Source organism: Mus musculus, chromosome 8 (assembly GCF_000001635.26).
Source record: "Mus musculus strain C57BL/6J chromosome 8, GRCm38.p6 C57BL/6J".
Taxonomy (NCBI): domain Eukaryota; kingdom Metazoa; phylum Chordata; class Mammalia; order Rodentia; family Muridae; genus Mus; species Mus musculus.
The window spans coordinates 13,057,681-13,084,342 of NC_000074.6; the positions used below are offsets into that span (position 1 = coordinate 13,057,681).

The 26,662-nt window shown below is 49.3% G+C and overlaps 2 protein-coding genes across 7 annotated transcripts in view; one reads left to right on the plus strand and one right to left on the minus strand.

Annotated features, from left to right (window-relative positions):
- The first annotated feature begins 2,903 nt into the window (after positions 1 to 2,903).
- On the plus strand, positions 2,904 to 18,346 carry Proz (protein Z, vitamin K-dependent plasma glycoprotein). Of its 5 annotated transcripts, none has more exons than NM_001357220.1 (8): positions 3,228 to 3,419; positions 5,571 to 5,888; positions 6,922 to 6,946; positions 7,565 to 7,678; positions 9,143 to 9,274; positions 10,034 to 10,116; positions 14,796 to 14,913; positions 15,757 to 18,346. In NM_001357220.1, exons 2-8 carry the CDS (start codon positions 5,865 to 5,867, stop codon positions 16,248 to 16,250), a joined length of 990 nt encoding a protein of 329 aa, NP_001344149.1. In that variant the 5' UTR covers positions 3,228 to 3,419; positions 5,571 to 5,864; the 3' UTR covers positions 16,251 to 18,346. The 5 variants fall into 5 exon arrangements, with proteins under 5 accessions (XP_006508922.1, XP_006508921.1, NP_001344149.1 ...); NM_025834.4 differs by having other exon boundaries at positions 5,571 to 5,734; NM_001357219.1 differs by lacking the exon at positions 15,757 to 18,346 and adding an exon at positions 15,416 to 15,606 and having other exon boundaries at positions 5,571 to 5,734.
- Pcid2 (PCI domain containing 2) overlaps positions 17,796 to 26,662 on the minus strand; it is a 29,868-nt gene continuing 21,001 nt past the window's right edge. The window contains exons 4-8 of one of the 2 annotated variants that reach the window (XM_006508761.3): positions 23,584 to 23,684; positions 22,215 to 22,288; positions 21,958 to 22,083; positions 20,868 to 20,991; positions 17,796 to 20,609 (exon numbers count right to left, since the gene is read on the minus strand). In XM_006508761.3, the coding sequence (XP_006508824.1) occupies positions 20,520 to 20,609; positions 20,868 to 20,991; positions 21,958 to 22,083; positions 22,215 to 22,288; positions 23,584 to 23,684 (515 nt within the window). In that variant the 3' untranslated portion in view covers positions 17,796 to 20,519. The remainder of the gene's footprint in view (positions 20,610 to 20,867; positions 20,992 to 21,957; positions 22,084 to 22,214; positions 22,289 to 23,583; positions 23,685 to 26,662) is intronic. The other variant, NM_178708.3, reaches the window with a different exon arrangement.

A 26,662-nucleotide genomic window follows, 5' to 3' on the forward strand; every position in this document is an offset into this window, starting at 1 on the left:
TAGAAAGACAAGCCCGATACTCTGTGTGGGTGTGGGGTCAGCCCACGGGGGAAACTGAGGAGACACTAAAATGTGAGTTTTCAGGCTACAGGGATGGCTCAGCGGTGAAGAGCACTGACTGTTCTGCCGGAGGCCCTGGGTTCCCAGCACCCACATGGCAGCGCACAGCTGTCTTTAACACCAGCTCCAGGGAACCCAACTACTCAGACGCACATGCAGGACAATCACTAATTCACATATAATTAAAAAAAAATAAATACATTATTTTTGAAGACGTAATTTTCAAAGTCAATTTACTCAAGAACACTTTCATGTTATACATATTTTACCACAATAAACATTAAGATAAAAAATATCACCAATAATTTCAAAACAAGCAGAAAATCCATCACCCAGATACTGAGTGTCAGGGCTGGGAAAGTTAATCCTGGATTTAGTGAGGTATCTCCCCTTGTGGCTCTGGCAGTCGGGACCCAGGAGCTCTGTGGTGCTGGCAATGTGGGCACAGGCTCTGGTGACCAGGCTCCTCAGTGTGCTGCTGATGGGGACCCAGGCTCCCCGGGTGTGTTAGCAATGAAGAGTGCAGATTGCCAGGGCAGATGGTGATGGCTTCTAAACTGAAACAGAAAAGAGCAGTCCTCACTTGGCTCTGCTCCTAAGAATACTTTGGATTCCAGAAATAAGACCTAGTGTAGTGGCAGGGAGGGGTTGAACCCCCCCCCAAATAAAACCAGACAGGAGCCCATCTGATACAACTCACAGCAGGGTCTTTATTCTATTCAAGCTAGCTTGGACTGCCCCAGTGCACTGTCGTAATGCAGGATGGTTTGGGTGGTGGGGGAACCCTGAATATCTATCGGGGCAAGGCTTTATGGTAAGGAGCAAGCAGGGATGGGGTGAGTGTGCAAGCATCTAACTGGGAAGTTACTATGGACTTTAACATAATTGGCTGCTGCTGGGAGTCCTATCATAAACTTAACTTCTGCTTCCCTCTGCATTGGTGGTTGTTAGGCAGGGGGTGGGCTTGTAACCTGGGGGTGCAGGGTTGTTGGGGGAATAACCTGGAGACACTGATCTTGTTGAGGGTGTGACCTGGAAATGCTGGTCTTGTTGGGGATTAGCCTAGAGACTGGAGCTAGGCTCCGGTTTTGTGGAGGGGCAACTTGGGAACTAATGCTAGGTACCTGACTGTTAGTTTACCTGAGTTCAGCTTAGGTCAGGCTCTCTAAAATCGAGTCTGAACTTAAAAGATTTGGCCTCTTACTAGCAAATGGCAGACGGAGAAAAGACTGCTCCTAGAGGGTAGCTTCCACAGAGGCCACACCCCTCTCGGGGCTGAGGAACAAGAGCCTCAGATGTCTTCAGGGGTTTTATATCCTGGATGGTTTGGGGAAGCTGATTCTAGAGTGGACATGCTGCCTATCAGTCCTCGGATCAGCCCATGCCCAGAGAGTGGGCGAGCAGGAGGTCAGAGGAAGAGCAGGCCCAGCACTCCTCCTCAGCTCTGGGGATTTGCTCCCCTTGCCTGGGCCTTAATTTCATCCAAAGAATTTACTTAAAGTGGTCCTAGGTAGCAGGGGAAAACAAAGGACAAAATTCTTCAGAAAAAAACATGATCTAGGTGACATTAGCACAGAACTGTCAGAAATAGCTGAGGCCAGAGACACTGAGTCTGAAAGCTTAAGGCCTGTGATGGCTCTTCTTGGCATCACTGACTCTGTCTGAAATAAACTGAGACCTTAGTGTCTGGGCACTTTCTTGATTGAATCATGGTGGGGGCGCAGAAGACCGACTTTTAATCTGGATCTTCTGAGGGGGAAGACCGACTTTTAGTCCAGGCCACACATTCAGCTGCGAGGCCAGCCTGGTCTACAGAGTGAGTTCCAGGACAGCCAGGGCTACATAGAGAAACCCTGTCTCAAAAAACCAAAACCAAAACAAAAAGAAAAAAAAAAGGAAAAAAAAGTCAGAAGCTATAATGTGTAAACAGATGACCTGTGAGGTAAGAAAGACATACCCAGATGATGACAAAAAAAATAAAAATAAAAAAATGAAAAGTCAAACAAATAAACAAACCAACCCTGAGAAAATACCATTGAGCTTGGTTTGTGTTGGCCATCTGCTGGGCATGAGACCTGCCTTTAAGTGTGGTTTGTCTTCCTAGTGGGACTCCATTGGGGAAAACGAACTTTTCCTTTGAGAGTGCTTGCCAACTGGAGAGAACTTCTGGGTTCCTAGTGGGGTTTGTGTCTACCTCCCCTCCCAGCCTGGGAGCCGTCTGGCATAGATGTGTGCACGCTGCCCCGTGTCTGTGTCCATACGTGTGTCCATCCCATTGTATTGAGAAGGCCCACTTTCTTTGTTGTCTCGTGTCTACCTCGGGCTCTTACAAATTTCCCAGCATTCCTTCCTCAGAGTTCCCTGAGTGCTGACGGGAAGGATTTGGACCCCTCTTCTCAAGTGGCTGTTCTTGGTTTTGAGATTAGTTTTTAACAGTGTGTAAATGTTCACGTGGGATGGATCCCCACAGACAGATCTCTTCAGCCTTTCCCTAAGACACAGCACAGAGAGACCTCAAGACTGCTTGAACGTCACCTGCTTGATCCTAGAAAATTAATTTCCAGCTTGGGTCACTCACGAAAGGTACAGTTGAATTTGTTTCTCATCCAACTTTTTAAAAACAACTCCACAGTGTATGCATTGAAGATAGGGTGCTGCCCTCTCTGTCTTCTTCACTCTCTACCTTAATAAATAATTGTGCTTATAGGTGTCATTAGATTTTTGCCCCTGTGATTGTCCTTCATTCAACCAAAGATACAGGCACCTGCTGCACTGATAGGACACATTTGCTCACGATACTTTCGTCTCCTCCTACTCCAGCGTCCCTGTGCGTCTGGCTCCAGACACGCCAGCTGGCTTCCTCCTGCATGTCTCAGATCCCGCTGTGCACTCTCACCAAGGTCTCTCACCTGCCCATTTTCATCATGGAACTTTGCACTGTAAAATTCCCTTCCCTGTTAATGCTACCTGCCTCTCCTCTGTAAGACTACATATTCCCTGCGGTGGCATCCTTCCCACTCACTGCTGTGCCCGGACCCAGGAAGGCGCCTTGTGGGGGAAATGAGCCCACCTGTGCAGAGATCCCCTCCACGTCTCTCTCTCCCTAACAGTAAATCCGGAAGGAGCGGAATGAGAGTGAGCCTCCTCCCCGAGCCTCTGGGTCCATGGGTCATCTAGGCTAGCCTCTGTGTGTTCTGAGGCACACACTGACCGCAGTGCTTCCCAGGGCCCTGGACTTTGGCTGTTTGCAGACTTTGCTCTGCCTGGGCCAGCCAGGCTCTGGGTTAGCATGGCTGGCTGCATCTTGCTGCTCCGGGGCTTCATCCTTACCCTCATCCTGCACCAGGTGGAGCTTTCCGGTAGGCACTTGCTGTTTTGTTCTTTTGAAAATGTTCTCGCTTTTCCCCACTAATTTATTTATTCACTTTAGAATCTGATTGCACCTCCCTTCCTCCCGGCACCCCCCTCACACAGCCCCTCCCCCACCCCTCCCCTTCTCCTCTGCAAAGGGGGAGCCCCACCCCCCCCCGGGTACCAACCCATCCTGGCATATCAAGTAACTGAAGGGCAAAACATTTTCTTAAGGCAGAGTCTTATTCTATAGCTCAAGCTGGTCTAGGACTTACTATGTAGTTCAGTCTATCTTCAGCTCTTGGCAATCCTCCTGCCTCAGTTTCCCACATGCTAGAACCACAGGAATGAATCACCAGACCTAGCCATCTCATCCTTGGGACACTCAATGGTTCTAGAGATGATCCGGTCTCTAGGGGCTTGAAAGGACAAGCCATGATCTCATTCTCCCTCCTGAAAGTCAGTGTGGTACAGCCTAAGTTGTGCAGGATGAGACCAGGCTGGCCACCCCTTAGCCAAAGCTAGGCTGCAGCCTGTCTATGTGCCAGATGTTCTTATTCTGTGCCAGAGGACTGCGGGACAGCTAGCCTGGGCCTGGATCCACCCTGCTGTCTCCACCCTGGAGCATCTAAGCTTTCTGTGGCACTCCCGGCCTCTCTAAGTCTCCTCAGGGCCATCTGTGTGTGGTTCCAGGCCGCTGACCTCCACTCTCTCTGACTTCCACACTCCCTCCGTTCATGCCTCACACTCCTGTGGAAGTTTGCTCAATGCTAACTCCCTGTGAGGATGGAGCCCACATGGGCAAGTTCTGTCTGCCGGCTCTCCGCACTCACCCGGGCCTGAACACAAAGGTGCTCAGAAAATCACAGTTGTAGGGTTGAGCCTGCCGAGCCTTGTGATCTGCATGTATGGGACTACTTGGTACCTTGCACAGTGGAGTGTGTGTGTGTGTGTGTGTGTGTGAGAGAGAGAGAGAGAGAGAGAGAGAGAGAGAGAGAGAGAGCACTGTTAACTTGCTGTTGACAGTGACCGTGAGCTGGATGCTCCTGGTGAGTAGGACCAGATCTCTAAGTCCTGTGATGGCATCTGTCGTTGTTGTGGACAAAGCCTTGTTGCCACATCAACACCAAGCTGTGTCCATCTTTCTGGCAGGCTGTTCTCTCCTCAGACCACTGCCCAAAGAGTCCAAGATGGCAGCATGGGTACGAGGCACTCAGAGCCCAATTCTGCCCTATGAATGTGCAGGAAGGAAAACCATGTGGGCCTGAGCTGGGCCTAAGGGAGCAATTTAGCCTACCCTAGTGCTCCCTGAGCCCAGAGCTGTCTGTCTGTCTGCCTGTTCAGGACTCCTTCCTACTGTGGAGAAGCCACATGATCCCTGTGTCTTAGTTAGGGTTTTACTGCTGCGAACAGACACCATGACCAAGACAACTCTTGTAAGAACAACATTTAATCGGGGCTGGCTTACAGATTTAGAGGTTCAGTCTATTATCATTAAGGTGGGAACATGGCAGCATCCAGGCAGGCATGGTGTGGGAGGAGCTAAAAGTTCATCTGAAGGCTGTTAGCAGAATATTGATTTCCAGGCAGCTAGGATAAGGGTCTTAAAGCCCACACCCACAGTGACACACCTACTCCAACAGGGCCACACCTTCTAGTAGTGCCACTCCCTTGGCCAAGCATATGCAAGCAAATATATTCCTGTATTTCTTGTTCACACAAGGATGCCCTCCACTCTCCATAAAGCACTTGGTGACCTACTGTGTATCTGTCCACGGGTGTTACATTTTTGTGACACCAAGATTGAAAAGTGCCAGGGTAGATAACATTGAGGCAGACGATGGATGGTGTGCCTGCCCATGTCTTCATGCTTCTGTGTGGACACTCACCTACCGCAGCTGAGGGGGCATGGACTCTCACCTACTGCAGCTGACATAGCGTGGCTTCTCTGGGCCTGGATCCTCGATCCATAAAATGCCAATGTGTCTGCCTAAAACTCACAAGGGCCATCCACTCACTCAACCAAGAGAAAGTACACGCCCAGCCGAGGAGTGAGGATGCACAGAGCAGGCCCTACTGACCAGTGGGGAACAGCGTACGCTAGCTGAGGTCCTGGGTGAGAGAGGGCCCCCTGCTCACACTGTTCTGCCTCTCTACAGTGTTTCTTCCAGCCCCGAAGGCAAACAACGTTCTGCGGAGGTGGAGGCGGGGTAGTTCGTACTTCCTGGAAGAAATCTTCCAGGGAAACTTGGAGAAGGAGTGTTATGAGGAAGTCTGCAACTACGAGGAGGCAAGAGAAGTGTTTGAAAATGACGTCATCACGGTACGAAAGCCCTCAGTGCCCGTGTGCTGTCTAACAGTTCATGCACAATTGTCTCAGGACTAACTAGTTCGTTTCCTTATGCTGGGGTTGGCGCAAGCCTGACCTCACACATGAAAAAGGAGACCTAGAGATGCAGCAAGAGCCTCAGCAGCAGGTGAGGACCCCACTCCCTTCTGGTCAGGCTGCCTTGCTGGGGAGACCTGCCAATCACACCACAGCCAAAGCACCGCTCTCTGCTGCTTGCACGTGCCAGGAGAATTTTAGAAAGACGAAACTTTCCCCTTACAGACTCACAGCAAGAACACTCCCCATGGCCCATGATTAAGGAACATCTTTTCTCACACATGCATTTACACTAAACGGTCAGGTAAGAGTTCGACATTTTTAATTATTCATGAGTTCTGCCACAGGCAGAAAGAGGGAAATGTAAGGAACACTGACGATTTCCATGTAAATTCCTGAGAATATGGTTGTAAAATATTTAATATCAATTTCCCAGGCTAGGGTGTGGTATGCTGGCAGAGGGCTTGTCCTGTTCAGTCCCCAGCAGGGCAATAGTTTGACATGTAAAGGTAGCAATAATGTAGCAATATTTAAAACTGGTTGTGGGTAAAACATTGACCTCTTGTCCATAGAGTGTTTAAATATTTTTAATTATAGCTTCCTAAAGGCTCAGAGGCTATAGAGGATCCTTCTGAAACAGCCAATCTGTCATTTAGAGAAAGCAATGAAAGGTTTTTAAGTAGCCCACCCTAACTTTACATTTGTGAGGGGAACAGCAACTGTGACATCATCCACACACCATTTGGAAGTATGGTTTGGGGACACACCACATGTCTGAGTAGCTCACTTGGATGTGGCCTTCACTCCAGCCTCCCCCATGAGCCTTTACAGTTATAACCATTTATTTTTTTAAGAAATAGGTCAAGATTTTGCCATACACTTCTGTAGAGTGAGGTAGAAAGCAGCCGGGGAAGAGACACAGTGTAGCTCCCTCCCCGTGAGGCATGGGAAGTACCTGGCATAGAATATTCCACTCCTGTTCCATGTAATTAGAAACCACACACAAAAAATTCCACATTGTCAAGATGAGTGAGTAAAATCCACACATTCTCATCTGGAGTCCATCCATGGTAGACTGAATACACCAAGACCTGGGGTAACATTCTTACCTTTTGCCTCCACAGGATGAGTTCTGGAGACAGTATGGGGGTGAGTGCCTTCCCAGCTCTCTGGCTTGTGTTTCTTCCTCTTCTGCTCTGAGATGGGTCTCCACTGGGGCCCATGGATTCATATTCTAAGCCTCTGGCTCCTGGGAGGGACAGGGTGTCTGCCAGGGGAGGACAATGGTTCTGAGGCTCTCCCTAGCAGGACCACAATGAGGCCTCTGGTTTCAGTGTGTTGCTATCTGGGGGTTCCCAGGCAGCTAGGGCTCAGGCAACAGCCAGGAGCCCCCTCCCCACCGCATACTTTGTCCTACTTCAGGGAAGGAGCAAACTATAGGCCAGAAGTTGTGAATCAGACTGCAGAGAACTGTGGCTGCAACCCAGATGTTTGTCTTGGGGTCTCTGCAGGCTCCTCAGGAGCAGCATGGGGTGGGTGTCAGCAGAAAGAGGTGTAAAGCAGAATGGAGAACATGGGTGGGTGAATTTAAGGACACTGATATGAGTAGTGCGTGATAGTAATGTCAAGAGATGCATAGGGGTCACACCGCACCCAGTGGGACTGCAAGCACCTGGAACGTGGCCTTCTCTGCCCTGGTGGAGCAAGCTCGGGGTGGTCCTGGCTCAAGGATTCCACAATGCAGGCTCAGAGGCCCTTCTTCCATAGGTGGCTCTCCGTGCGTCTCCCAGCCCTGCCTCAACAACGGGACATGCGAGGACCACATCCGCAGCTACAGCTGCACGTGCTCTCCGGGCTATGAGGGCAAGACCTGTGCAATGGGTGAGGCTCCACCCATCCCCAATCCTTGTCCGAAGTCACACACAGCAGCTTGCTCAGGCACAAGAGGGTGCCCGGGAACTGGGAACCGTGATACGCTCATCTCAGGGGGCTCCTTGATTCCCCTATTCCGTCCCTCCCTGGAAATCAGGCCACAGGTGCTGGCTGCATCCTGTGACCCACTGTCTGGCCCCAGTTCTGTTGACATTTCACAGCATAGGGGTCTCTCCTCTCCTTCTCTTTCCCCATCCCATTAATCCATAATTAGTGTTCAAGTTGGAAGGGCAGGATGCAAATGTGTCTGACTGGCACGCTAGTCGGGGACACTCCAGATAGAGAGAAACCAAAGCAAAGCTTCATGAGAAAATGGTCCTATTTTAAGTTGTAGGAATTAATTCTAGGGTCCCATATGTGCAGGCAAATGCTCTTTCACTGAGCAACATCTCCAGGCTTTTAACTTTCTATTTTGATCAGGGTCTGAGTAAATTCCCCAGACTGGCCTTGAACTTGCTACACCTGGGGCTAGAAAGATGGCTCACAGGTTAAGAGGGCTGCCTGCTCTTCCAGGTACAATTCCCAGCATCCACATGGCTGCTCTCAACCTTCTATAACTTTAGTCCCAGGAGGAATCTAGTACCTCCTTCTGACCCCTGTGGGCACAGTATGCATATGGTACACACACACACACACACACACACACACACACACACACACACACACACGTTGGCAAAACATCCCTACACATAAAAAATAAATAAAAATAAAGGAACTTGCTATGTAGTCCAAGCAGGCTTTGAACTAATGATTCTCCTTCCTCAGACTTCAAAGGAGCTATGATGAACAGCCCTGTAGCACCAGGCCTGACTAAGAACAGTCCCTAAATACCCACGCAAATGACTTCATGGGACCAAGGGTATGGATTCCTGATAATTGTTGACTACAGGAATACATACATGTAACTCTTCCTGTGTCTCTGGTAGCCCAGAGGCAGCTCTGTGGAGAAAAGGTTCTTCGCCCTTCACTCTCAACTCCCGATCCCCGGGCTTTGGGTGTGTCCCACCTGGACTGTATCATGGAACCTCAGCCCCACCTCAGCTGCTCAGCCTTCTGTCCTGGGCTCTGACCCCCTCTTGGTCCCATCTCTGTTCTTTTAAGGAACAATCCAAAAACAGCAGCGGTTGCGTTGGGAAACAACTGGGAACGTAGACGCTCGAGTAGTGGAAGACATACATGTGTGACTCCTCTTCAGGCCAAATATAGGTGCCACATCACTGCGTCTCCATGAGTCTCCTGGGACACTGGAGTGTGGGAAGCTTTCTATGAGGACTGTAGCTGTGTTACCATGCTTATATTTCCCTTGTACATGTAACATACACGCACGCAACACCAGGGCTGGCACAGGTAGACAATGATCGACTGTTCCACACCAGCAAGGCGGGTTCTAGCTTCTCCTTCCTTCCCTTTCAGCTAAAAATGAATGTCACCTAGAGAGGACGGATGGATGCCAGCATTTCTGCCACCCGGGGCAGTCATCTTACATGTGCAGTTGTGCAAAGGGCTACAAGCTGGGCAAGGACCAGAAATCATGTGGTCCAAGTGGTGAGTTTTCACAGAGGTAGGCAGCGACCCTCCACTTCACCTTCCTTCTGCCGTCAGGCCTGGGGGCTGGAGTGCTGTGGGTACTTAGATGCAGTTGCTGGCTCCCGGGTTTTGGCCTTTACGTTAGAGCAACCGGAAGTGCTCTGTGTCAGAAGGCCGATGACTCTCTTATCCTTGACTGCTCCCTAACTAATCCCGAGAGCAGGTAGTTCAGCTTCACCCAGCTCCCACGGGCACCAATGACCTCCTATCTGCCAGTGTTCAGATGAGACTTTAGGCGAGTGTCACTGTGGACCCCACATCTGCTCAGATGAGACTTTAGGCGAGTGCCACCGTGGACCCCACATCTGCTCAGATGAGACTTTAGGCGAGTGTCACCGTGGACCCCACATCTGCTCAGATGAGACTTTAGGCGAGTGTCACCGTGGACCCCACATCTGCTCAGATGAGACTTTAGGCTTAGTGCCACCGTGGACCCCACATCTGCTCAGATGAGACTTTAGGCTTAGTGCCACCGTGGACCCCACATCTGCTCAGATGAGACTTTAGGCGAGTGCCACCGTGGACCCCACATCTGCTCAGATGAGACTTTAGGCGAGTGCCACCGTGGACCCCACATCTGCTCAGATGAGACTTTAGGCTTAGTGCCACCGTGGACCCCACATCTGCTCAGATGAGACTTTAGGCGAGTGCCACCGTGGACCCCACATCTGCTCAGATGATACTGGTTTTCTCCCCATGTTGCTGCCACAAATGAAGACAAATGCGCATGCGGGGCCCTGACTTCCGAACACATCAGAATGACAAAAAGCAGCCAGAGTCAGCCTAGCTTCCCTTGGCAGGTAATAGCACTGGGTCACAGCTTCTATTTTGTTGCAAACTCTGCTCTGTTGTTTCCATTTTCTTGTCCAAGAGAGGTAACGACTGAGGACTAGGAAAAGCTCTTTCCTGGGCGCAGACTCAGCTCTCTGCATCCTTTGCTCCTTCAAAGTGTGAGTTGGTCACATCCACCAGGTTATGCCATGCGTGTCGACCAGTGGCTTTCTGCTTGTGCTTTATGCCACGGCCGAGCAACAGGGGAGGCGGCTTTCTATGCACATCCCCCTGCCTGGATTCTAGGCTACTATGTTACCCTCCCATTTTTCTCTTTGTTCTCCTTTTCCATTGACCGTTGACCAATTTAGAATTTAAGCATTGGAGGCTGCTCACCTGACAGTTGCTCTTGACAGGTGTCATATGTAATCTGTCCACAATATGTAAGATTCTCCCTGTTCCCCAGTTCCGTGCCCTTCACTGTACGTCCCAGCTACTTGGCCAGTAATTGAGTCCTTGCTTGCTCTGCCTTGTAACCCTGCACCCTGCACCTCGTTTGGTCCTTGTGGTTCTGTGCTACCATCTTGGCTTTGACTTCCCTATTTTTCACTCTGTTCATGACTCTATGTGGCAGACTTGGTCCTCTACTTCATTACATCCCATGGAATAGCCACCTCAGAGTGGATATAGCACTCATCATGTCAGCAGTGAAGACGTTTCCAGCAGTCACACTAATATAAGAACAGATGAAAATAGTTTCAATATTTTTAATTCAATCTAAATTTTATTTATTTATTTATTTATTTATTTATTTATTTATTTATTTATTTATGTTTTTCGAGACAGGGATTCTCTGTGTAGCCCTGGCTGTCCTGGAACTCACTTTGTAGACCAGACTGACCTCGAACTCAGAAATCCGCCTGCCTCTGCCTCCCAAGTGCTGGGTAAATATATTCTAAATATGTGTAAATATAAAATAAATCAGATTTTATTTTATTCAAACATATACATATAAGCAGCATCAAATGGATCCAGTGGTTTTGTGTGTGTGTCTGTGTGTATTGTAATAATAAATAAAGAGGAAGAAGGCGTGAATTTGAAAGGGAGTTGGGGGACACGCACCTATTAAATCCATTTAGTGTTGCTCATATGTGCGTGTGTTCAGCGCTGGCCCCTTGGGATGGAATAACCTATCAGCTGGTCCCTGAACAAACCGGATTCTTCCATTCTCAGTACTCATTGGCTGGCTGCTCTTTATGTATGAGTGGGTGATCTGTGAAATTTCTTCTCCCACAGCTTGTGTTGTCATTATGCAGTATTGTTTAGGCAGCTACATTGTTGCTATTTCATAGTTTCCCTGTCATGTCTAGAACCCATTCCCTCACAACAGGTATCCTGGTCCTCTGGATTCTATAATTCCTTCCACTATCTGTCCTGAAATCTCCCTCAGGGGGGCTACACTGAAGATGTATCGAGTAGGTACAGGGACCCCACAGTCACCTACTCTCTGTATTTGACCAATTATGGACTTTAGTAAGTCTCCCTCTGCTGCAAAAAGATCCAGAAATACAGTTTATCAGACTGTGAATGACCCAGCCAGGCCTGGGGTGCAGACTCAGTGTGGGGTGTGCAGGCAGTGTGGATGAGTACAGACAGAGTGTGGGGTGTGCAGGCAGTGTGGATGAGTACAGAGTGTGGGGTGTGCAGACAGTGTGGATGAGTACAGAGTGTGGGGTGTGCAGGCAGTGTGGATGAGTGCAGACAGAGTGTGGGGTGTGCAGGCAGTGTGGATGAGTACAGAGTGTGGGGTGTGCAGGCAGTGTGGATGAGTGCAGACACAGTGTAGGGTGTGCAGGCAGTGTGGATGAGTACAGACAGAGTGTGGGGTGTGCAGGCAGTGTGGATGAGTGCAGACACAGTGTAGGGTGTGCAGGCAGTGTGGATGAGTACAGACAGAGTGTGGGGTGTGCAGGCAGTGTGGATGAGTACAGACAGAGTGTGGGGTGTGCAGGCAGTGTGGATGAGTACAGAGTGTGGGGTGTGCAGACAGTGTGGATGAGTGCAGACACAGTGTAGGGTGTGCAGGCAGTGTGGATGAGTACAGACAGAGTGTGGGGTGTGCAGGCAGTGTGGATGAGTGCAGACACAGTGTAGGGTGTGCAGGCAGTGTGGATGAGTACAGACAGAGTGTGGGGTGTGCAGGCAGTGTGGATGAGTACAGACAGAGTGTGGGGTGTGCAGGCAGTGTGGATGAGTACAGAGTGTGGGGTGTGCAGGCAGTGTGGATGAGTACAGACAGAGTGTGGGGTGTGCAGACAGTGTGGATGAGTACAGAGTGTGGGGTGTGCAGGCAGTGTGGATGAGTACAGAGTGTGGGGTGTGCAGGCAGTGTGGATGAGTACAGACAGAGTGTGGGGTGTGCAGGCAGTGTGGATGAGTACAGACAGAGTGTGGGGTGTGCAGGCAGTGTGGATGAGTACAGACAGAGTGTGGGGTGTGCAGACAGTGTGGATGAGTACAGAGTGTGGGGTGTGCAGGCAGTGTGGATGAGTACAGACAGAGTGTGGGGTGTGCAGGCAGTGTGGATGAGTACAGACAGAGTGTGGGGTGTGCAGACAGTGTGGATGAGTACAGACAGAGTGTGGGGTGTGCAGGCAGTGTGGATGAGTGCAGACACAGTGTAGGGTGTGCAGGCAGTGTGGATGAGTACAGACAGAGTGTGGGGTGTGCAGGCAGTGTGGATGAGTACAGACAGAGTGTGGGGTGTGCAGGCAGTGTGGATGAGTACAGAGTGTGGGGTGTACAGGCAGTGTGGATGAGTACAGACAGAGTGTGGGGTGTGCAGGCAGTGTGGATGAGTACAGACAGAGTGTGGGGTGTGCAGGCAGTGTGGATGAGTACAGAGTGTGGGGTGTACAGGCAGTATGGATGAGTACAGACAGAGTGTGGGGTGTGCAGGCAGTGTGGATGAGTACAGACAGAGTGTGGGGTGTGCAGGCAGTGTGGATGAGTACAGACAGAGTGTGGGGTGTGCAGGCAGTGTGGATGAGTGCAGACACAGTGTAGGGTGTGCAGACAGTGTGGGTTGGTGTGGACCCAGTGGGTGGGTAAGCATCCAGGCTCCTCTCTGTCTTAATCTGAATCGTGTCGACTTCCATGTTCAAGGTCAGTCATCTTTCCTTTTCCAGCATCTAATATGATGTTAATCCACAATCTGTAGACTCTATCCATCACCTACATTTTCTCTTTAAAGATCTATCTACCTATCTACCTATCTACCTATCTACCTATCTACCTATCTACCTACCTACCTACCTACCTACCTACCTACCTACCTACCTATCTATCTATCTATCTATCTATCTATCTATCTATCTATCTATCTACCTACCTACCTACCTACCTACCTACCTACCTACCTACCTACCTATCTAATGAATGAATGTGAGTACATTGTCACTCTCTTCAAACACACCAGAAGAGGGCATTGGATCCCATTACAGATGGTTGTGAGCCACCACGTAGGTGCTGGGAATTGAACTCAGGATCTCTGGAAGAGCAGACAGTGCTCTTGACCGATGAACCAATTCTCCAGTCCTCGTCCATCACCTAAATTTAACTTGTGTTTTTTTCTCTCTACTTAGTTATTTGGGTTTCTGAAACAGTAATCACTGCTTTATTGGCCCTACATTGTGCCCACACCTAACAGTTCATTCTGAGTCAGCCTGGCTGACTTTCTCCTCAGTATGCAACATGGATCATGGTGGGTTTTCCTGCCTGGTTGCGGAGCTTGTAAACTATAACTTACTATTTACAGAAAGCTCTGTAACCATGTTTCACTGATGCTCTGAAACACGGGAAGATGCCCAGAAACAGCTTAATGCAATTATCCCTAGCTTTTAGGCTTTGTTGGGGAAGGCCAGTGCTGTGGTTGGGGCCATTTGCTTCCCCTACAGAGGCAAGACCCTGCTGTATATACCAAATGCTTGGCCACACTTTCAAGTGGCTGGAATAACACATTACTTTCAGCATTCGTGAGCCCAGAACTGTCCCCACTGCCCCTTTGGATTAAGCTTCCCTGGCCTTAAGTAGTTTCTCTCCACAAATCAATCCAACCATATGACTCCTGACAACAGGCAGAGCCTGCAGCTCCCCAGTGCCCTCTCCTGCAGCTCCTGCCACTGTGTCTTCTGGGGCTCTCCACTCCCATGCCACTCTGTGGGTTCTGCCTGAGTTATCCCTGCTGCCCTGCGCCATACAAACTCAGGAGTCACAAAAGCTCTGGCCCTGAAAGATCAATGTCCCTAGTCACCAGCCCTTCAGTTCTGTCTGTTTCCCTTGTTCCAGGGGGAGGAAAAATCTAACAGCCATTACTCTCCTTTGTCAGGAAGGGCCTCTAACCTTGGCAGTGTTGTCAGAGACACCAAGGAAGAGACTGTGGGATGTGAACACTTACTGTTTATCCCTGGTGCCCAGGACACCTACTCAGCTTTACTCTTCCCTGATGTCACACCAGCTCCTAACAGCCATTTTTTTTTTTTTGTTTTTCGAGACAGGGTTTCTCTGTGTAGCCCTGGCTGTCCTGGAACTCACCCTGTAGACCAGGCTGGTCTTGAACTCAGAAATCCACCTGCCTCTGCCTCCCGAGTGCTGGGATTAAAGGCGTGCGCCACCATGCCCGGCTCCCATTTTCTTTTATTTTTTAAAGGTCAGATTAACAAATTCGGAAGGAGAAGACTTCTGTGCCGGCGTGTTACTACAGGAAGACTTCGTGTTGACAACAGCAAAGTGTTCGTTATTGCACAGCAACATCAGTGTAAAAGCAAGTAAGTAGCTCTTCCGTGAACTCGATAAGCTCATAAATAAAGCAACCCAACAGAGGAATACAATGATTTTTTTTCTACTGGAAATGTTGTTCCTAAGGTAAGACACGAAACAGCATCAATAATACAGCAATAGCTGTAAACTGCAAGCATGGACAAACAAGACAAGTCTAGTAACATGTGGGCACAGCAGGCCAGTGCTAAGTAGCATGTAGACCAGGCCGAGTCCCAGCAGCAGGGCCACCACCTGGACCTGGAGGGCTGGCTGAGGGCCAGCAGAGCTGGGTTCAAATCCCTCCTCCCAGAGGAATGGGGTTCAAATTCCTCCTCCCTATCATCTTGGGCTGCAATCCCATCTCTTATCTGTAGCTTCATTCTCCATCCCTAAGATGCAGACAACCGTTTCTCCCTGTTGGAAAGTTCCTATAATCGGCTATGGATGTGCTTAACAGCAAATGTGAGCCTTGAAGTGAGCGTGTCTCACGGCTTATCTTTAAATATTTAGGTGAACAATCTGGAAGCTGAGACCCCACCCCCACCCCCACCCTGAACAAGCCAAATGTGCTGAGAAGCCCTGAGCAACCTGTTCAGATGGGCCTGGAGCCGTTCCTTTTCAGCGTCCCCCGTTTTCTAATCATTCCCCATGCTGTCCTGTATTCCAGAATAAACATTTGGCTTTTTTAGAGGACAGTGAAATGAGTGGGCTCAGCTCACTTTGATCTACACTCAAGTCCCGGAAGAACACTGCTGCTGGCCCCCAGGGTTTCACTGAGCAGTCAGTACCCGGTGGCTATCTCACCTTTGCAAACAAAACTTTGTAAGCTGGCTGGTTGCTCATGATTTCAGATGTTGACCAGAGGATCAGGATCAAGAGCACTCACGTGCACATGCGTTATGACGAGGAGTCGGGGGAGAACGACGTGTCACTGTTGCAGTTGGAGGAGCCCTTGCAGTGCCCCAGTTCTGGTCTCCCGGTCTGCGTCCCAGAGAGGGACTTTGCAGAGCATGTCCTCATCCCTGGAACGGAGGGTCTCCTCAGTGGCTGGATGCTTAATGGCACACACCTGGCTACCACACCGATGCTGCTGTCGGTCACACAAGCAGATGGCGAGGAATGCGGACAGACCCTGAATGTAACGGTCACTACGAGGACAAGCTGTGAGAAGGGCAGTGTGGTGATGGGGCCTTGGGTGGAAGGAAGTGTGGTGACCCGAGAACACAAGGGCACCTGGTTCCTCACGGGGATCCTAGGCTCGCCACCACCACCAGGGCAATCGCAAATGCTCCTCCTCACCGCAGTCCCGAGATACTCCATGTGGTTTAAACAGATCATGAAGTAGCTGAAATCCAACAACATGGCTGCCAGAGGGTCGAATCCGGTCACAGTTAGCACTGGAAGATGACCTCTTATTCCTTGGAACTTTACATTTTTCTTTACTCTTGAGAATTTCATACACACATATAATGAAATGTGACTACACCCACATCCCATTTCCCTTCTCCAACTCCACTTATATTTCCTGAGACTCCACTAAGTTCAGTTAGCACTACCTCTGTGTGTATGGTGTGGGGCCATCCACTAGAGCACCCTCAGGACTACACAATTTTCCCTCCCTCAGCAGCTATCAACTGCCAACAGCTCCTCAGTGGGGAGTGTGGCAGGGACCACCCCCCATCTATGTCAGAATCTGGCTTGATCTTGTGCAGTCTTGACCAGGTCACCCCAGCTGCTGAGTCTGTTCCCACTAGAAGGCACTCTTCTCGACATCCCTCCCACCTCTCAGCTGTATGTTTTTCCCCATTCTCTTGGACGATTTTCCCTAAGCCTTGATGGAGGTGGAGGTGTAGGTGCAAGAGAAAGGGAGTTGGGGCCTGTTGATTAAGATGTCCCCCATAGGCCTGAGCCCTCAGCCCCTACTCTAACGCTTTGACTAATTATACATCTTTGCATTAACTGCGGCCCATTATGAAAAGAGGGTTCTTTGACCAAAGCTGCCAACAGCCCAGCTCTATGGTATGAGCATATATATTTAGAAGGTAATTTTTAACATGACCTTTTAGCAAAGTAACACTAGCAGCTTCTACCCCAGGCCTGTGACCTCCCCAGTCACAAGCTTTTGGCCGAGATTATAGCTTCAGGCATGGAATCCCTGTGAAGCAGGCCTCACAATCAGCCAGAAAGCAGTTCTGTACCCACAATTGCACCAATGTGCACATCTTGCCTGGCATGTCAGTGTTGTGGACGAGGGCCCAGCACTGGGTAAGACCATTGTTGCCTCCGCTGTTCCTGTAGCTAGCACAGGCTTCTGGCCTTATGAAAGCTAGCCAGCAAGGCGTTTCTTTGGTAATTTTTATCCAAACAGAGGCCTTAAGGGAAAAAAAAATAGGATTTGTGAAATAAAAGCAGTGTCAGTCGTAAACTGGCCGAGTTACTGAGTGGAAGCTGAGTGGAGAGAGGCTGTGAACACCCGTGGTTGTGTCACAGTTGGTGTGTCGAACACTGGAACAGGAGGTGCAAGGGCAGCCTCATTCTGGTTCTGCTAGGGAGAGGAGAGCAAGCTTAGTACTGAAGAGGGCCCTGGACCTCCTGACAAGGCTGTAGCTAGACACGCTGGGCGAAGCCCTCAGCGGATTCCAGGAGTGCGGCAGCCTCTCAACTCAGCCCTGTGGTTGGGGAAGCTGTGCTTACGCAAGACCTTAGTTTCCTGTGCCTCAGCACCTTCATCTCTAAGAGGAATAGCTCAACTGTGGCTATGATGACATTTAAAAGGGGAGGAAAAGGTAAACTGAGCCCCAAGTCTGAAGATAGACTGGGCTGTGAAATAAGGCACTGTCTCAAACGAACAAATATAAGGGGCCAAAGCAGTGTGCCCTTAGGCAAGAGATAAGTGTGAGTATTTAATGTTGATGCAAACTAGTTACAATAATGTATGGGTCTGTGTGCCCACGAACTAGGACACCAGAGACAGCACACAGCACAGTGTGGAGACAGCACACAGACACACACTGTGGAGACATCACACAGCACACACTGTGGAGACATCACACAGACACACAGTGTGGAGACAGCACACAGACACACACTGTGGAGACATCACACAGACACACACTGTGGAGACAGCACACAGTGTGAAGACAGCACACAGTGTGGAGACAGCACACAGCACACACTGTGGAGACATCACACAGACAAACAGTGTGGAGACAGCACACAGACACACACTGTGGACACAGCACACAGTGTGGAGACAGCACACAGACACACACTGTGGACACAGCACACAGTGTGGAGACAGCACACAGACACATACTGTGGACACAGCACACACTGTAGAGAGGTTGCTTCTTTAATTTCTAAATTCAACTATTCGTCACTTCAATCAGGTTCTGACTTACGACGTCACTGTTTAATAAATTACCTGGAGCAGCCTGAAAAGTTGATTCTGTTGCTTCTAAACTCAGAACTATGGGACCCTGGACGCTCATAGCAACCCTAATATTTGAATGGTTACAAGGATACCACTCTACTGGATCAGCTCTTCATGGCAGCTCTGCAGGAGGTAACACCATAGACATGGACACAGAGGACACAGGAGGGCAGGCTTAGCCTTGGTGGAGCTCATAAGCTCTACCAGCCTATGAGGGGCCACGCTCAATGCCAGATGCCTCTCTGCACACCGTGGGCGAATGGTTCAGAGAGTAGGGACATGACCATGGACATGGCAAAGGCAGTGTTCTCAGCTGGAAAGTGGTACAATTCATACCACAGGCACCTCTTCCTTTGGCCCTGTTCTGGAACCCAGCTTTAGCTGCTGGAGATGGCCACATGGAGAATACAAGCTGTCCACGCCCACCCCACTGAGCCCAATATCCAAGCCCATATTCAGGAGTGAGCCACCTTCTAGCCCCCAGGACCATCACATGGAGCAGTTGCCTAAAGCCACAAAGCCTTGACCAGGCAAAGATTTGGGATAAAGTCAGGATATTGATGCCTCATGGCATAGTTTGGGTGATTTTGCCATCCTGCAAGAGGATGCTAATGAAGCAGCCACGTAAGGGGACGTCCTGCACCATGCCCCGTGGAGACCACGTAAGCTCCCCCACAGTTCGTCTGCAAAAGGAATGGCTTCTGACTACAAAAACTCTGCAGAGACTAACAAATTGTTAGCCTTTCCACATTAGTGCACTTCTCATAAACGGGGGACAAGCCTCACATCGTGGCACCCACCTGGTCTGGGGACACAGAGGCAAGAATAGCATCATGTGGAAGCATGGTCTACATAGAGTTCCAGGCCAGCCAGGCTATATAAAGAGACCCTACCTCAGACAGACAAATGGATGGACAGATGTGCGGGTGGGCGGGCAGGCAGAGAAATACAGAGATGATAGACAAGTGAACAAAATAAACAACACACAGAGGAAACAGACACTCTTAAGAAGTTGGAGTATTAGGGGCTGGAGAGCTGGCTCAGTGGTAAGGAACACTAGCTGCTCTTCCAGAGGACTTGGGTTCAATTCCCAACATCCACAGCTATTTGTAACTCCAGGATCTGACCCCCCTCAAACAGACATACATGCGGACAAAACACAAATGCACATAAAATAAATAAACTATTTATTTAAAAAAAGGAAGAGGAGGAGGAAGGAAGAGGGAGAGCTGGCCGTACCCAGTGCTGCGGGATGCACTGTGCCCAGAACCCTCTGCTGAAGCCCACCCAGGCTAACTGTCTAGAGGAAGGGTCTCTGGAAGGGGCTAAGCTGGATGAAGCTGCAGGGTGAGGGCCCGACAGGACAGTGGCTATAGGAAACGGAAGCGAGGCAGAGGAAAGGCTCAGAAGGGGCCATAACCAGAGCCCAACAGCCAGGTCCTGTCTTAGTACTGCACAGCCTTTACAACTGTTGGAATTTACATTAGACTAACTCTTGCTTTTCTTAAAAAAAGGTGTATTTATTTATGTATGCATGCCTGTTTGCCTGAGTGAGCTTTTGTACACGTGTGCAGGAGCCCGTGGAGGCCAACGAAGGCAATGGGTCCCCTAGAACTGGAGTTAGAGGCTGTGAGCTGCCATATGGGTGCCAGGAATCAAACACACATCCTCTGGCAGAGCAGTAGCTGTTCTCGCCTGAACCGTCTCTCCTCCCCCTAAATTCTACTTTTAAAAAGAAGCCTCAAGTTAACCCAGCATTCCGAGCTCACAATGCTGACATTTTGCATATGAAAACAGATGTGTTACATAACAGACAGTAAAGAACTCGTGCCACTTGTATAAACTTGGGTTACCTTTTTAAGAAAGAGAGAGAGAGAGAGAGAAAGAGAGAGAGAGAGAGAGAGAGAGGAGGGAGGGAGGAAACCCTACAAGATGTCACAAAGGTAGCCTCCATAAACAAACCGAAGCCCAGCTGTCTCCTTCCCGGACGCTCAGGAGCACCACAGGCCAGCAGCAGGGTGTTGGTCCATCTTGAAAAAGAACTCCAGGTCTTGGCAAGGCTGGCATGAGTTAGGACACTGGAAACCACAGTGAGTGCCTCAGGTGCTGGCGACTGCACCAGGAGATGTGAGCTCCAGCGGGCAGCGGTAGCAGGAGCACGCTGTTGGCAAGGCCTGGGCATCAGCACACTGTGGACAGCGGAGGGAAAGGGTTCTGCTTGCTGACGACCAGTTTCTGATGCTGATGGGAGATGTAGCCTTTAATGTGACCCTGAAACAGACAAGGATAGAGGCTTACACTTCTGAGTCTCAGTCACATCAAATACGACATGATGATGAAAACTCCCTTCCCTGGGGACACACTAGTACAGGTTATAGCCCTCAATACTGATCCACAAGAGGCCCTTTGAATAGTATTTACTGGGGGGGGAAGAAAAGTCAGTTCTACTAGAATATGCCTTCATCAATAGGTCTCCTGGTGACATCAGCACCGTATCACAGCCCCCTGAGAGCAGGCGGACTCACGCACCATGTATATCAAGTTGGCCAGAATGCACTGGACCTCGTCAATGTCCACGTCTTCCACGTGCATGAACTTCAAAGCGACCAGAAAGGCGTCTAGGGACAGCTGATGTGTCTTGAGTAACAAATACCTATGAAGAAAAGAAACTACTGTAAGTAACAACAGGACTCAGCACTTCAGGGACAAGAAGAAGAGCCAGAGGACAGGCAGTGACATTATTTGGTGAGCTAATGTTCAACATATTTTAAGTTCTTACTGATAAGATACACTCTGCAACACGGCCCACAAACGACAGCTATTAAACACAATAGTATATAAGCTTTGTACTGTAAGCAGCCACTGTATGAATAGATATTTAGATATTTTCTGAGTATCTATTAAATCTTCAATGCATTCTTTATCATGTCAATTAACTCTGAGATGTCCTGTGACTTCAGCTCCTCCTTACTATTTCTGACTGACTGCCTTCAGCTATAAAAGGGTCTGTGTGTGTGAGAGGCGGCTGGGACGAGGCCTCAGAAGAGCCACTGTCCAGCATCACACACAAGAAAGGGAGCCATCACGCTTAACGCCCTGACACACAGTGGCGACAGAGGATAAGCCAGCTGCCATGGAGCAAAGGAAAGAGGACAACAGTTCCACAATAGCGTGGACAGGCAGAAGGCGTCTGGTACCCTAAGCTCATGTTGAGTCTATTGCCAAGCTATGTCATTATATAGCCTTCAGGGTCAGCCTCTGTCCCACGAGGGTCAGGATGTTGCCCCTATAGGCTACAATGAGGCTGTATCATCTGCCCAAGGGATGCCTTTGCAAGGCAGCCCACTTTCTTTTCTGCTGTGTGTGTCTATGTGTGTGTCTATATGTGTGTCTGTCTGTGTGTGTGTATGATGGGTGTGTAATTGTGTGTGAGAATGCAGGTGTGTATGTAGAGTTCAGAGAACAACTTCAGCTGCCAGTCCTTGCCTTGCTGAAAGAGGCTCTCCTTGTCTCTGCTGTTTTTACACCTACTATGGCCTGCACGCTTCCAGCTCTGACATGGATCCTGGGGCTCAATGCTTGCAGAGCAGCTCTGCTCACTGTGTCCCCAGGCACTCACACTTTCTTGAAGAGGTTCCTGTACGTGATGATCTTCAGCTTCTCCAGGATGAGGAAGATGCCACAGCGGATGAAGAACGTCTCGTGCTTTGCCAGCGCCTCATTGAGCAGCAGCAGGTTGCCCTCACTGGGCAAGAAGAAACACCACGTGGGTCACAGAGCCAAATCACAGAAAGAGAGCTCATCGGGGTTTCCAGGGCAACACATGTGCAATCTCCTCTAGCCTCCTGTTCTTAAAGTGTGAAAGCACGGGCCTACCTGACGGCTTTGGTCACTTCTGAAAACTGCATCAGGTGGTATTTCCTCAGGAGCTCGATGGTCGGCATGTGACCCTAGGACAGAAAGTTAGCTTTCCATAACAGAAGCACTCTCACTTAAAAAAAAAATGTCTATACGAGTATATCTGTAGTGTACATCCCACATGTGCAGGTACCCAGAGGCCACACAAGGGCATCTGATCCCCGAGAGCTGGAGTTCCAGGCAGCTGTGAGCCACCTGTCATAGATGCTGGGCACCCAATTCCAAATGTCTGCAAGAGCAACAAACACTCTTCACCCCTGAGCCATCTCTCCAGCCCCAACAGTTCCACTTTTAAGATCAGTAAGATTCTTATCAAGAGATTACCTTTAAACAGGGAAACAAACAAAAGCATAGCAAAGCACGTGGAAGAAGCTGTGCCAGGTGGAAGGCTCAGCAGGTCAAGGCACCTGCCACCACGCCTGATGACCGGGGTTCAATCCCCGCAGAGCAGAAGGAGGGACAGTCACCCTCTAAGCTCCGTGAGTGCTGTGGTCTGCACAGCCACACAGAAACACAAAACTCTGGTCAAGAACTAAGGAGGCCTGGGCACAGCTTTTCAACTTGATGGGTATGACTTCAGTCATGACCTTCCATGTGCTCTGTCACTTACGCACTGAGGTAGGGAGGTGGTAGCTGAAGAGACACCAGGGTAAGCCCAGGGCTGGGGAATGAGAACGGTCAGTGGGATTGGGGCCGCAGAGGGGCGGCCTCCCTGCTTCCCATTCTCATAAGCGATTTTCAACCATCTGTTTCAGCCACATGCAGCACTGTGTGCCTCCCTCAGCCATGTATTAGTCTTAGATGTGAAAAAGAACCCCTTTGCTTGTACTCTAGGCCAACTGACTAGTCTATCTACCTAGGTGGCGTTCCTGCTCAAGCATCAACTGACCCTCACAGGGATATGCACCTGCAGCCCATCCACTGGGAAGTGGAGGCAGGAGGGTCAGAGTTCAAGGACAGTCTGGGTTACATTAAGTTGGAAGCCAACCTCAAGTGCATAAGACTGTCTCAAAAATATTTATTTATTATGATTAAGATTCCCATAGGCAGACTGGAATAGTGTTTTTCCTTTCTAGTTAACTCACTGACATGAAACTAGCTTCTAAGAAGAAATATAAGTAACATGTACCGTTTCCCTTGTTCTATGACCATTACAGTTCAGAGTTTCTGTCACGTGAATAAACACAACAAAGCTCCCTGGAAGGACTTGGAGCTGCGCCGGCATGTGCAGGCACGTGCACACTCTGCTCTGGGCTGTGCACAGGTCCAGCACACCCCACAGCACAAGCACCGCAACAGCGAGCTACAGTCAGCTACACTCACTCACCAGCAGCATCTTCACTGGCAGCAGGTAGATCAGAATCATCCTCTTGTTCTTCTGGCTGGAGCGATGGCAGTGTTCAAAGGCAAACGACAGGTACTCCTCCGCTGCAGAGAGCAGGCCCTCACATCAGACCGTGCACACAGCCCAGTATGCTCACCCCTGCCTAGTGTGCCATGACCTTGGTGCAAAAGGCAGGGCAGCTTTCCGGCCCTACGACAGGAACAGCAGCCCTGCCTCATTTCTGTCCAGGGACTTCTCTTAATTAAAGTCCACAGCCCCATGGTGATCAGAGACAACACAGTTAACAGAAAACTATGTGCGTTAACTTCTGATGAGATTCTAATTTGGTACAGACACCTGCAGGTCAGCAGATTGCTGTTAAAGCTGGAAACCACAAATGCACATCTCCACACCGCTACTCAGGACTCAGCAGTGAGAAAGCCCACCGTGGGCAGCACACAGAGCGCCTGCCACTTAAAACCACCACGCTCAAACATGGTCTGAGAGCCTGTGATCTAAGTCTGTCCTGCCCACAACTCTTAAAGGCAGGGGCTCTCATTTCAGGTAAAGAGTCTGAACCTAATAGATTTAAGAATACAGAAAATAGCTGGGCAGTGATGGTGCACGACTTTAATCCCAGCACTTGGGAGGCAGAGGCAGGTGGATTTCTGAGTTCAAGGCCAGCCTGGTCTACAAAGTGAATTCCAGGACAGACAGGGCAATACCGAGAAACCCTGTCTCAAAAAAACAACAAAAAAAAAGAATACAGAAAATAAATATTCAGTTTGCCAAGAGATCCTACCCTCTTGCAGACTGTCCAGTGATACCCCGCATAGATCTCAGAAGGTTAACCCGCCAATGAGACCTGTTAAGAAGGTGAACAGAACAGGCCTTTCCTCAGGTGCAAAGCCTCAAGGTTCAGAGAGCAGCGTTGGGAGACAGACTTTCCTACACAGGTGAAGTCCTGCCGAGCCAAAGAAGGAAGCAAGAACTCCACCTGCTATGGAAGTCTCTCCTGGACTGTCAGGCCACTGACTACAAGACAACAAATATGTTTGAAAGCACAGGTCGCCTCACACAGACTGGAGTCTGGGGCTGAGGAACCTGTCACTGGGGCAGGCCTGTGCCATCCACCCCAAGCTGTCTCACTAAGAAGCCACAGAGGCAAAGACAACCCAGAGCCGGCTTCCTTCCAGTCAGCACGTTCCTAGTGTGGCCCTTTGAGTGGGGCCCACAGCCAAGAATACACACACGGACAGCACGGATTGGCTTCTTATGTGTCTGAGTATGTTCTGTTTTGTTAAGAGCTCTCTCAGAGGACTCAGGCTTGGTTCCTAAACCCACACTAGGGGCTCACAACCATCTGTAACTTCTGTTCCAGAGACTCAGACACTGTCTTCTGCCTGGATGGATCCTGCATGCACACGATGCACTTCCTACCCACATGCAGGCAACACTCAATAAAACAAAAGTAAATCTTAAAGAAAAGAAAAAGCTGACAGAGGGAATGAGCCTGACAGGCAGGCGTGAAGAACCTGAAACCTCAGGACCCAGGAAGTAAAACAGGAAGTAAAACAAATGATAGGGAGGCTCTGAAATAAACAAACAAAGGAGAGGTAAGAAAGGGCAACGCACCTGGGGGTAATTGGGAGGAATGAATCTACTCAAAACACACTGTATGAAATTCTCAAGAAATTGATCTTTTTAAGAGAAAGGAAAGAAGGAAGCGAGGGAGGGAGGGAGAAAGGGAGGGAGGGAGGAAGGAAGGAAAGAAGGAAAGAAGGAAGGATAAATGGATGAGTGGATGGATGGATGAATTCCCGGCAGAGCTTGAGAGAATACTCAGGGATAGGCCTAGCCTTTTTCTTTTTTTTTTTTAAAGATTTTTTTTTTTATTTTACATGTATGAATATTTGACTACATACAAGTGTGCACTACATCCACCCCTTTATTTATTGTTATTTATTGTTCTTTTTTTTTTTTTAATATGTAAGTACACTGTAGCTGTCTTCAGACACTCCAGAAGAAGGAGTCAGATCTCATTGTGAGTGGTTGTGAGCCACCATGTGGTTGCTGGGATTTGAACTCCGGACCTTCGGAAGAGCAGTCAGGTGCTCTTACCCACTGAGCCATCTCACCAGCCCAGGCCTAGCCTTTTTCAGAGCACAAAATAGTTCAGCAATCCCAAAGGCAAGGCTCAAGACCACTCAGGCTTAAAGTAAATTGGAAGAGCTGGAAGAGAAAATGCTGAGTGGCAGTGTAAATACACCAACCCCAGCTACATCAGGGTGGCAGTGTGAACACACCAACCCCGGCTACATCAGGGTGGCAGTGTGAATACACCAACCCTGGCTACATCAGGGTGGCAGTGTGAATAAACCAACCCCGGCTATCTTATGGATCCCCAAGTATCACTGAGCTCTCTTAGGAACACCACATCAATGAGATGCCATCTTCAATGCTCCTAACTTAGGCTTTCTGTTTAAGATGAAAAGAGAAATGGGCAATGATCAAGGAAACCCCTTCTGTAGAAACTTGATCACCTACTAAAAACAAAGAAGAAAAGGAAACGAGGCTTGACTGCAAAGGAGCCTAAGCAGCCACCCCTCCGAAGCTACCCTCCTGCTATTTCCTGGGGAAGGGAGCGCATGGGCATCTTGATAATGCACGCTGCACTACTTTTGCTATTACACCTCACCACAGTCAGAATGGCTGCCATCATGAAATCTGTCATCAACTGACTTGGAGAGATAGCTAAGGGGTTAAAAGCCCATACTATTCTTCCAGAGGACCTGAGTTCAGTTCCAGGTTCTAGCACCTATATCTGGTAGCTCACAAATGCCTCTCACTATAGCTCCAGGAGATCTGAATCGTCTGGCCTCTATGAACAAGGCATGCAAATAACCCCTCTCCCAATACACATACATATAATTAACTCAAAAATAAAATAAATCTTAAAAAGTATTTTTTAAAAAAGATTTTAAACAAACATGAAAGATGATGTGGGGAAAGACAAACCCTTATTCACTGCTGGTGGGAGTGCAAATCAATGCTGCTATATGTAAATCGGTCTTAAAAGACA

What these genes read in the sequence shown, in the direction of transcription:
- Proz (NM_025834.4), top strand. Translation starts at nt 3,350, where the DNA reads ATGGCTGGCTGCATCTTGCTGCTCCGGGGCTTCATCCTTACCCTCATC. An exon ending in GAAATCATGTGGTCCAAGTG is followed by an intron (nt 9,275 to 10,033) that starts GTGAGTTTTCAC and finishes CCACAAATGAAG; the next exon opens with ACAAATGCGCATGCGGGGCC. An exon ending in AGCCTAGCTTCCCTTGGCAG is followed by an intron (nt 10,117 to 14,795) that starts GTAATAGCACTG and finishes TATTTTTTAAAG; the next exon opens with GTCAGATTAACAAATTCGGA.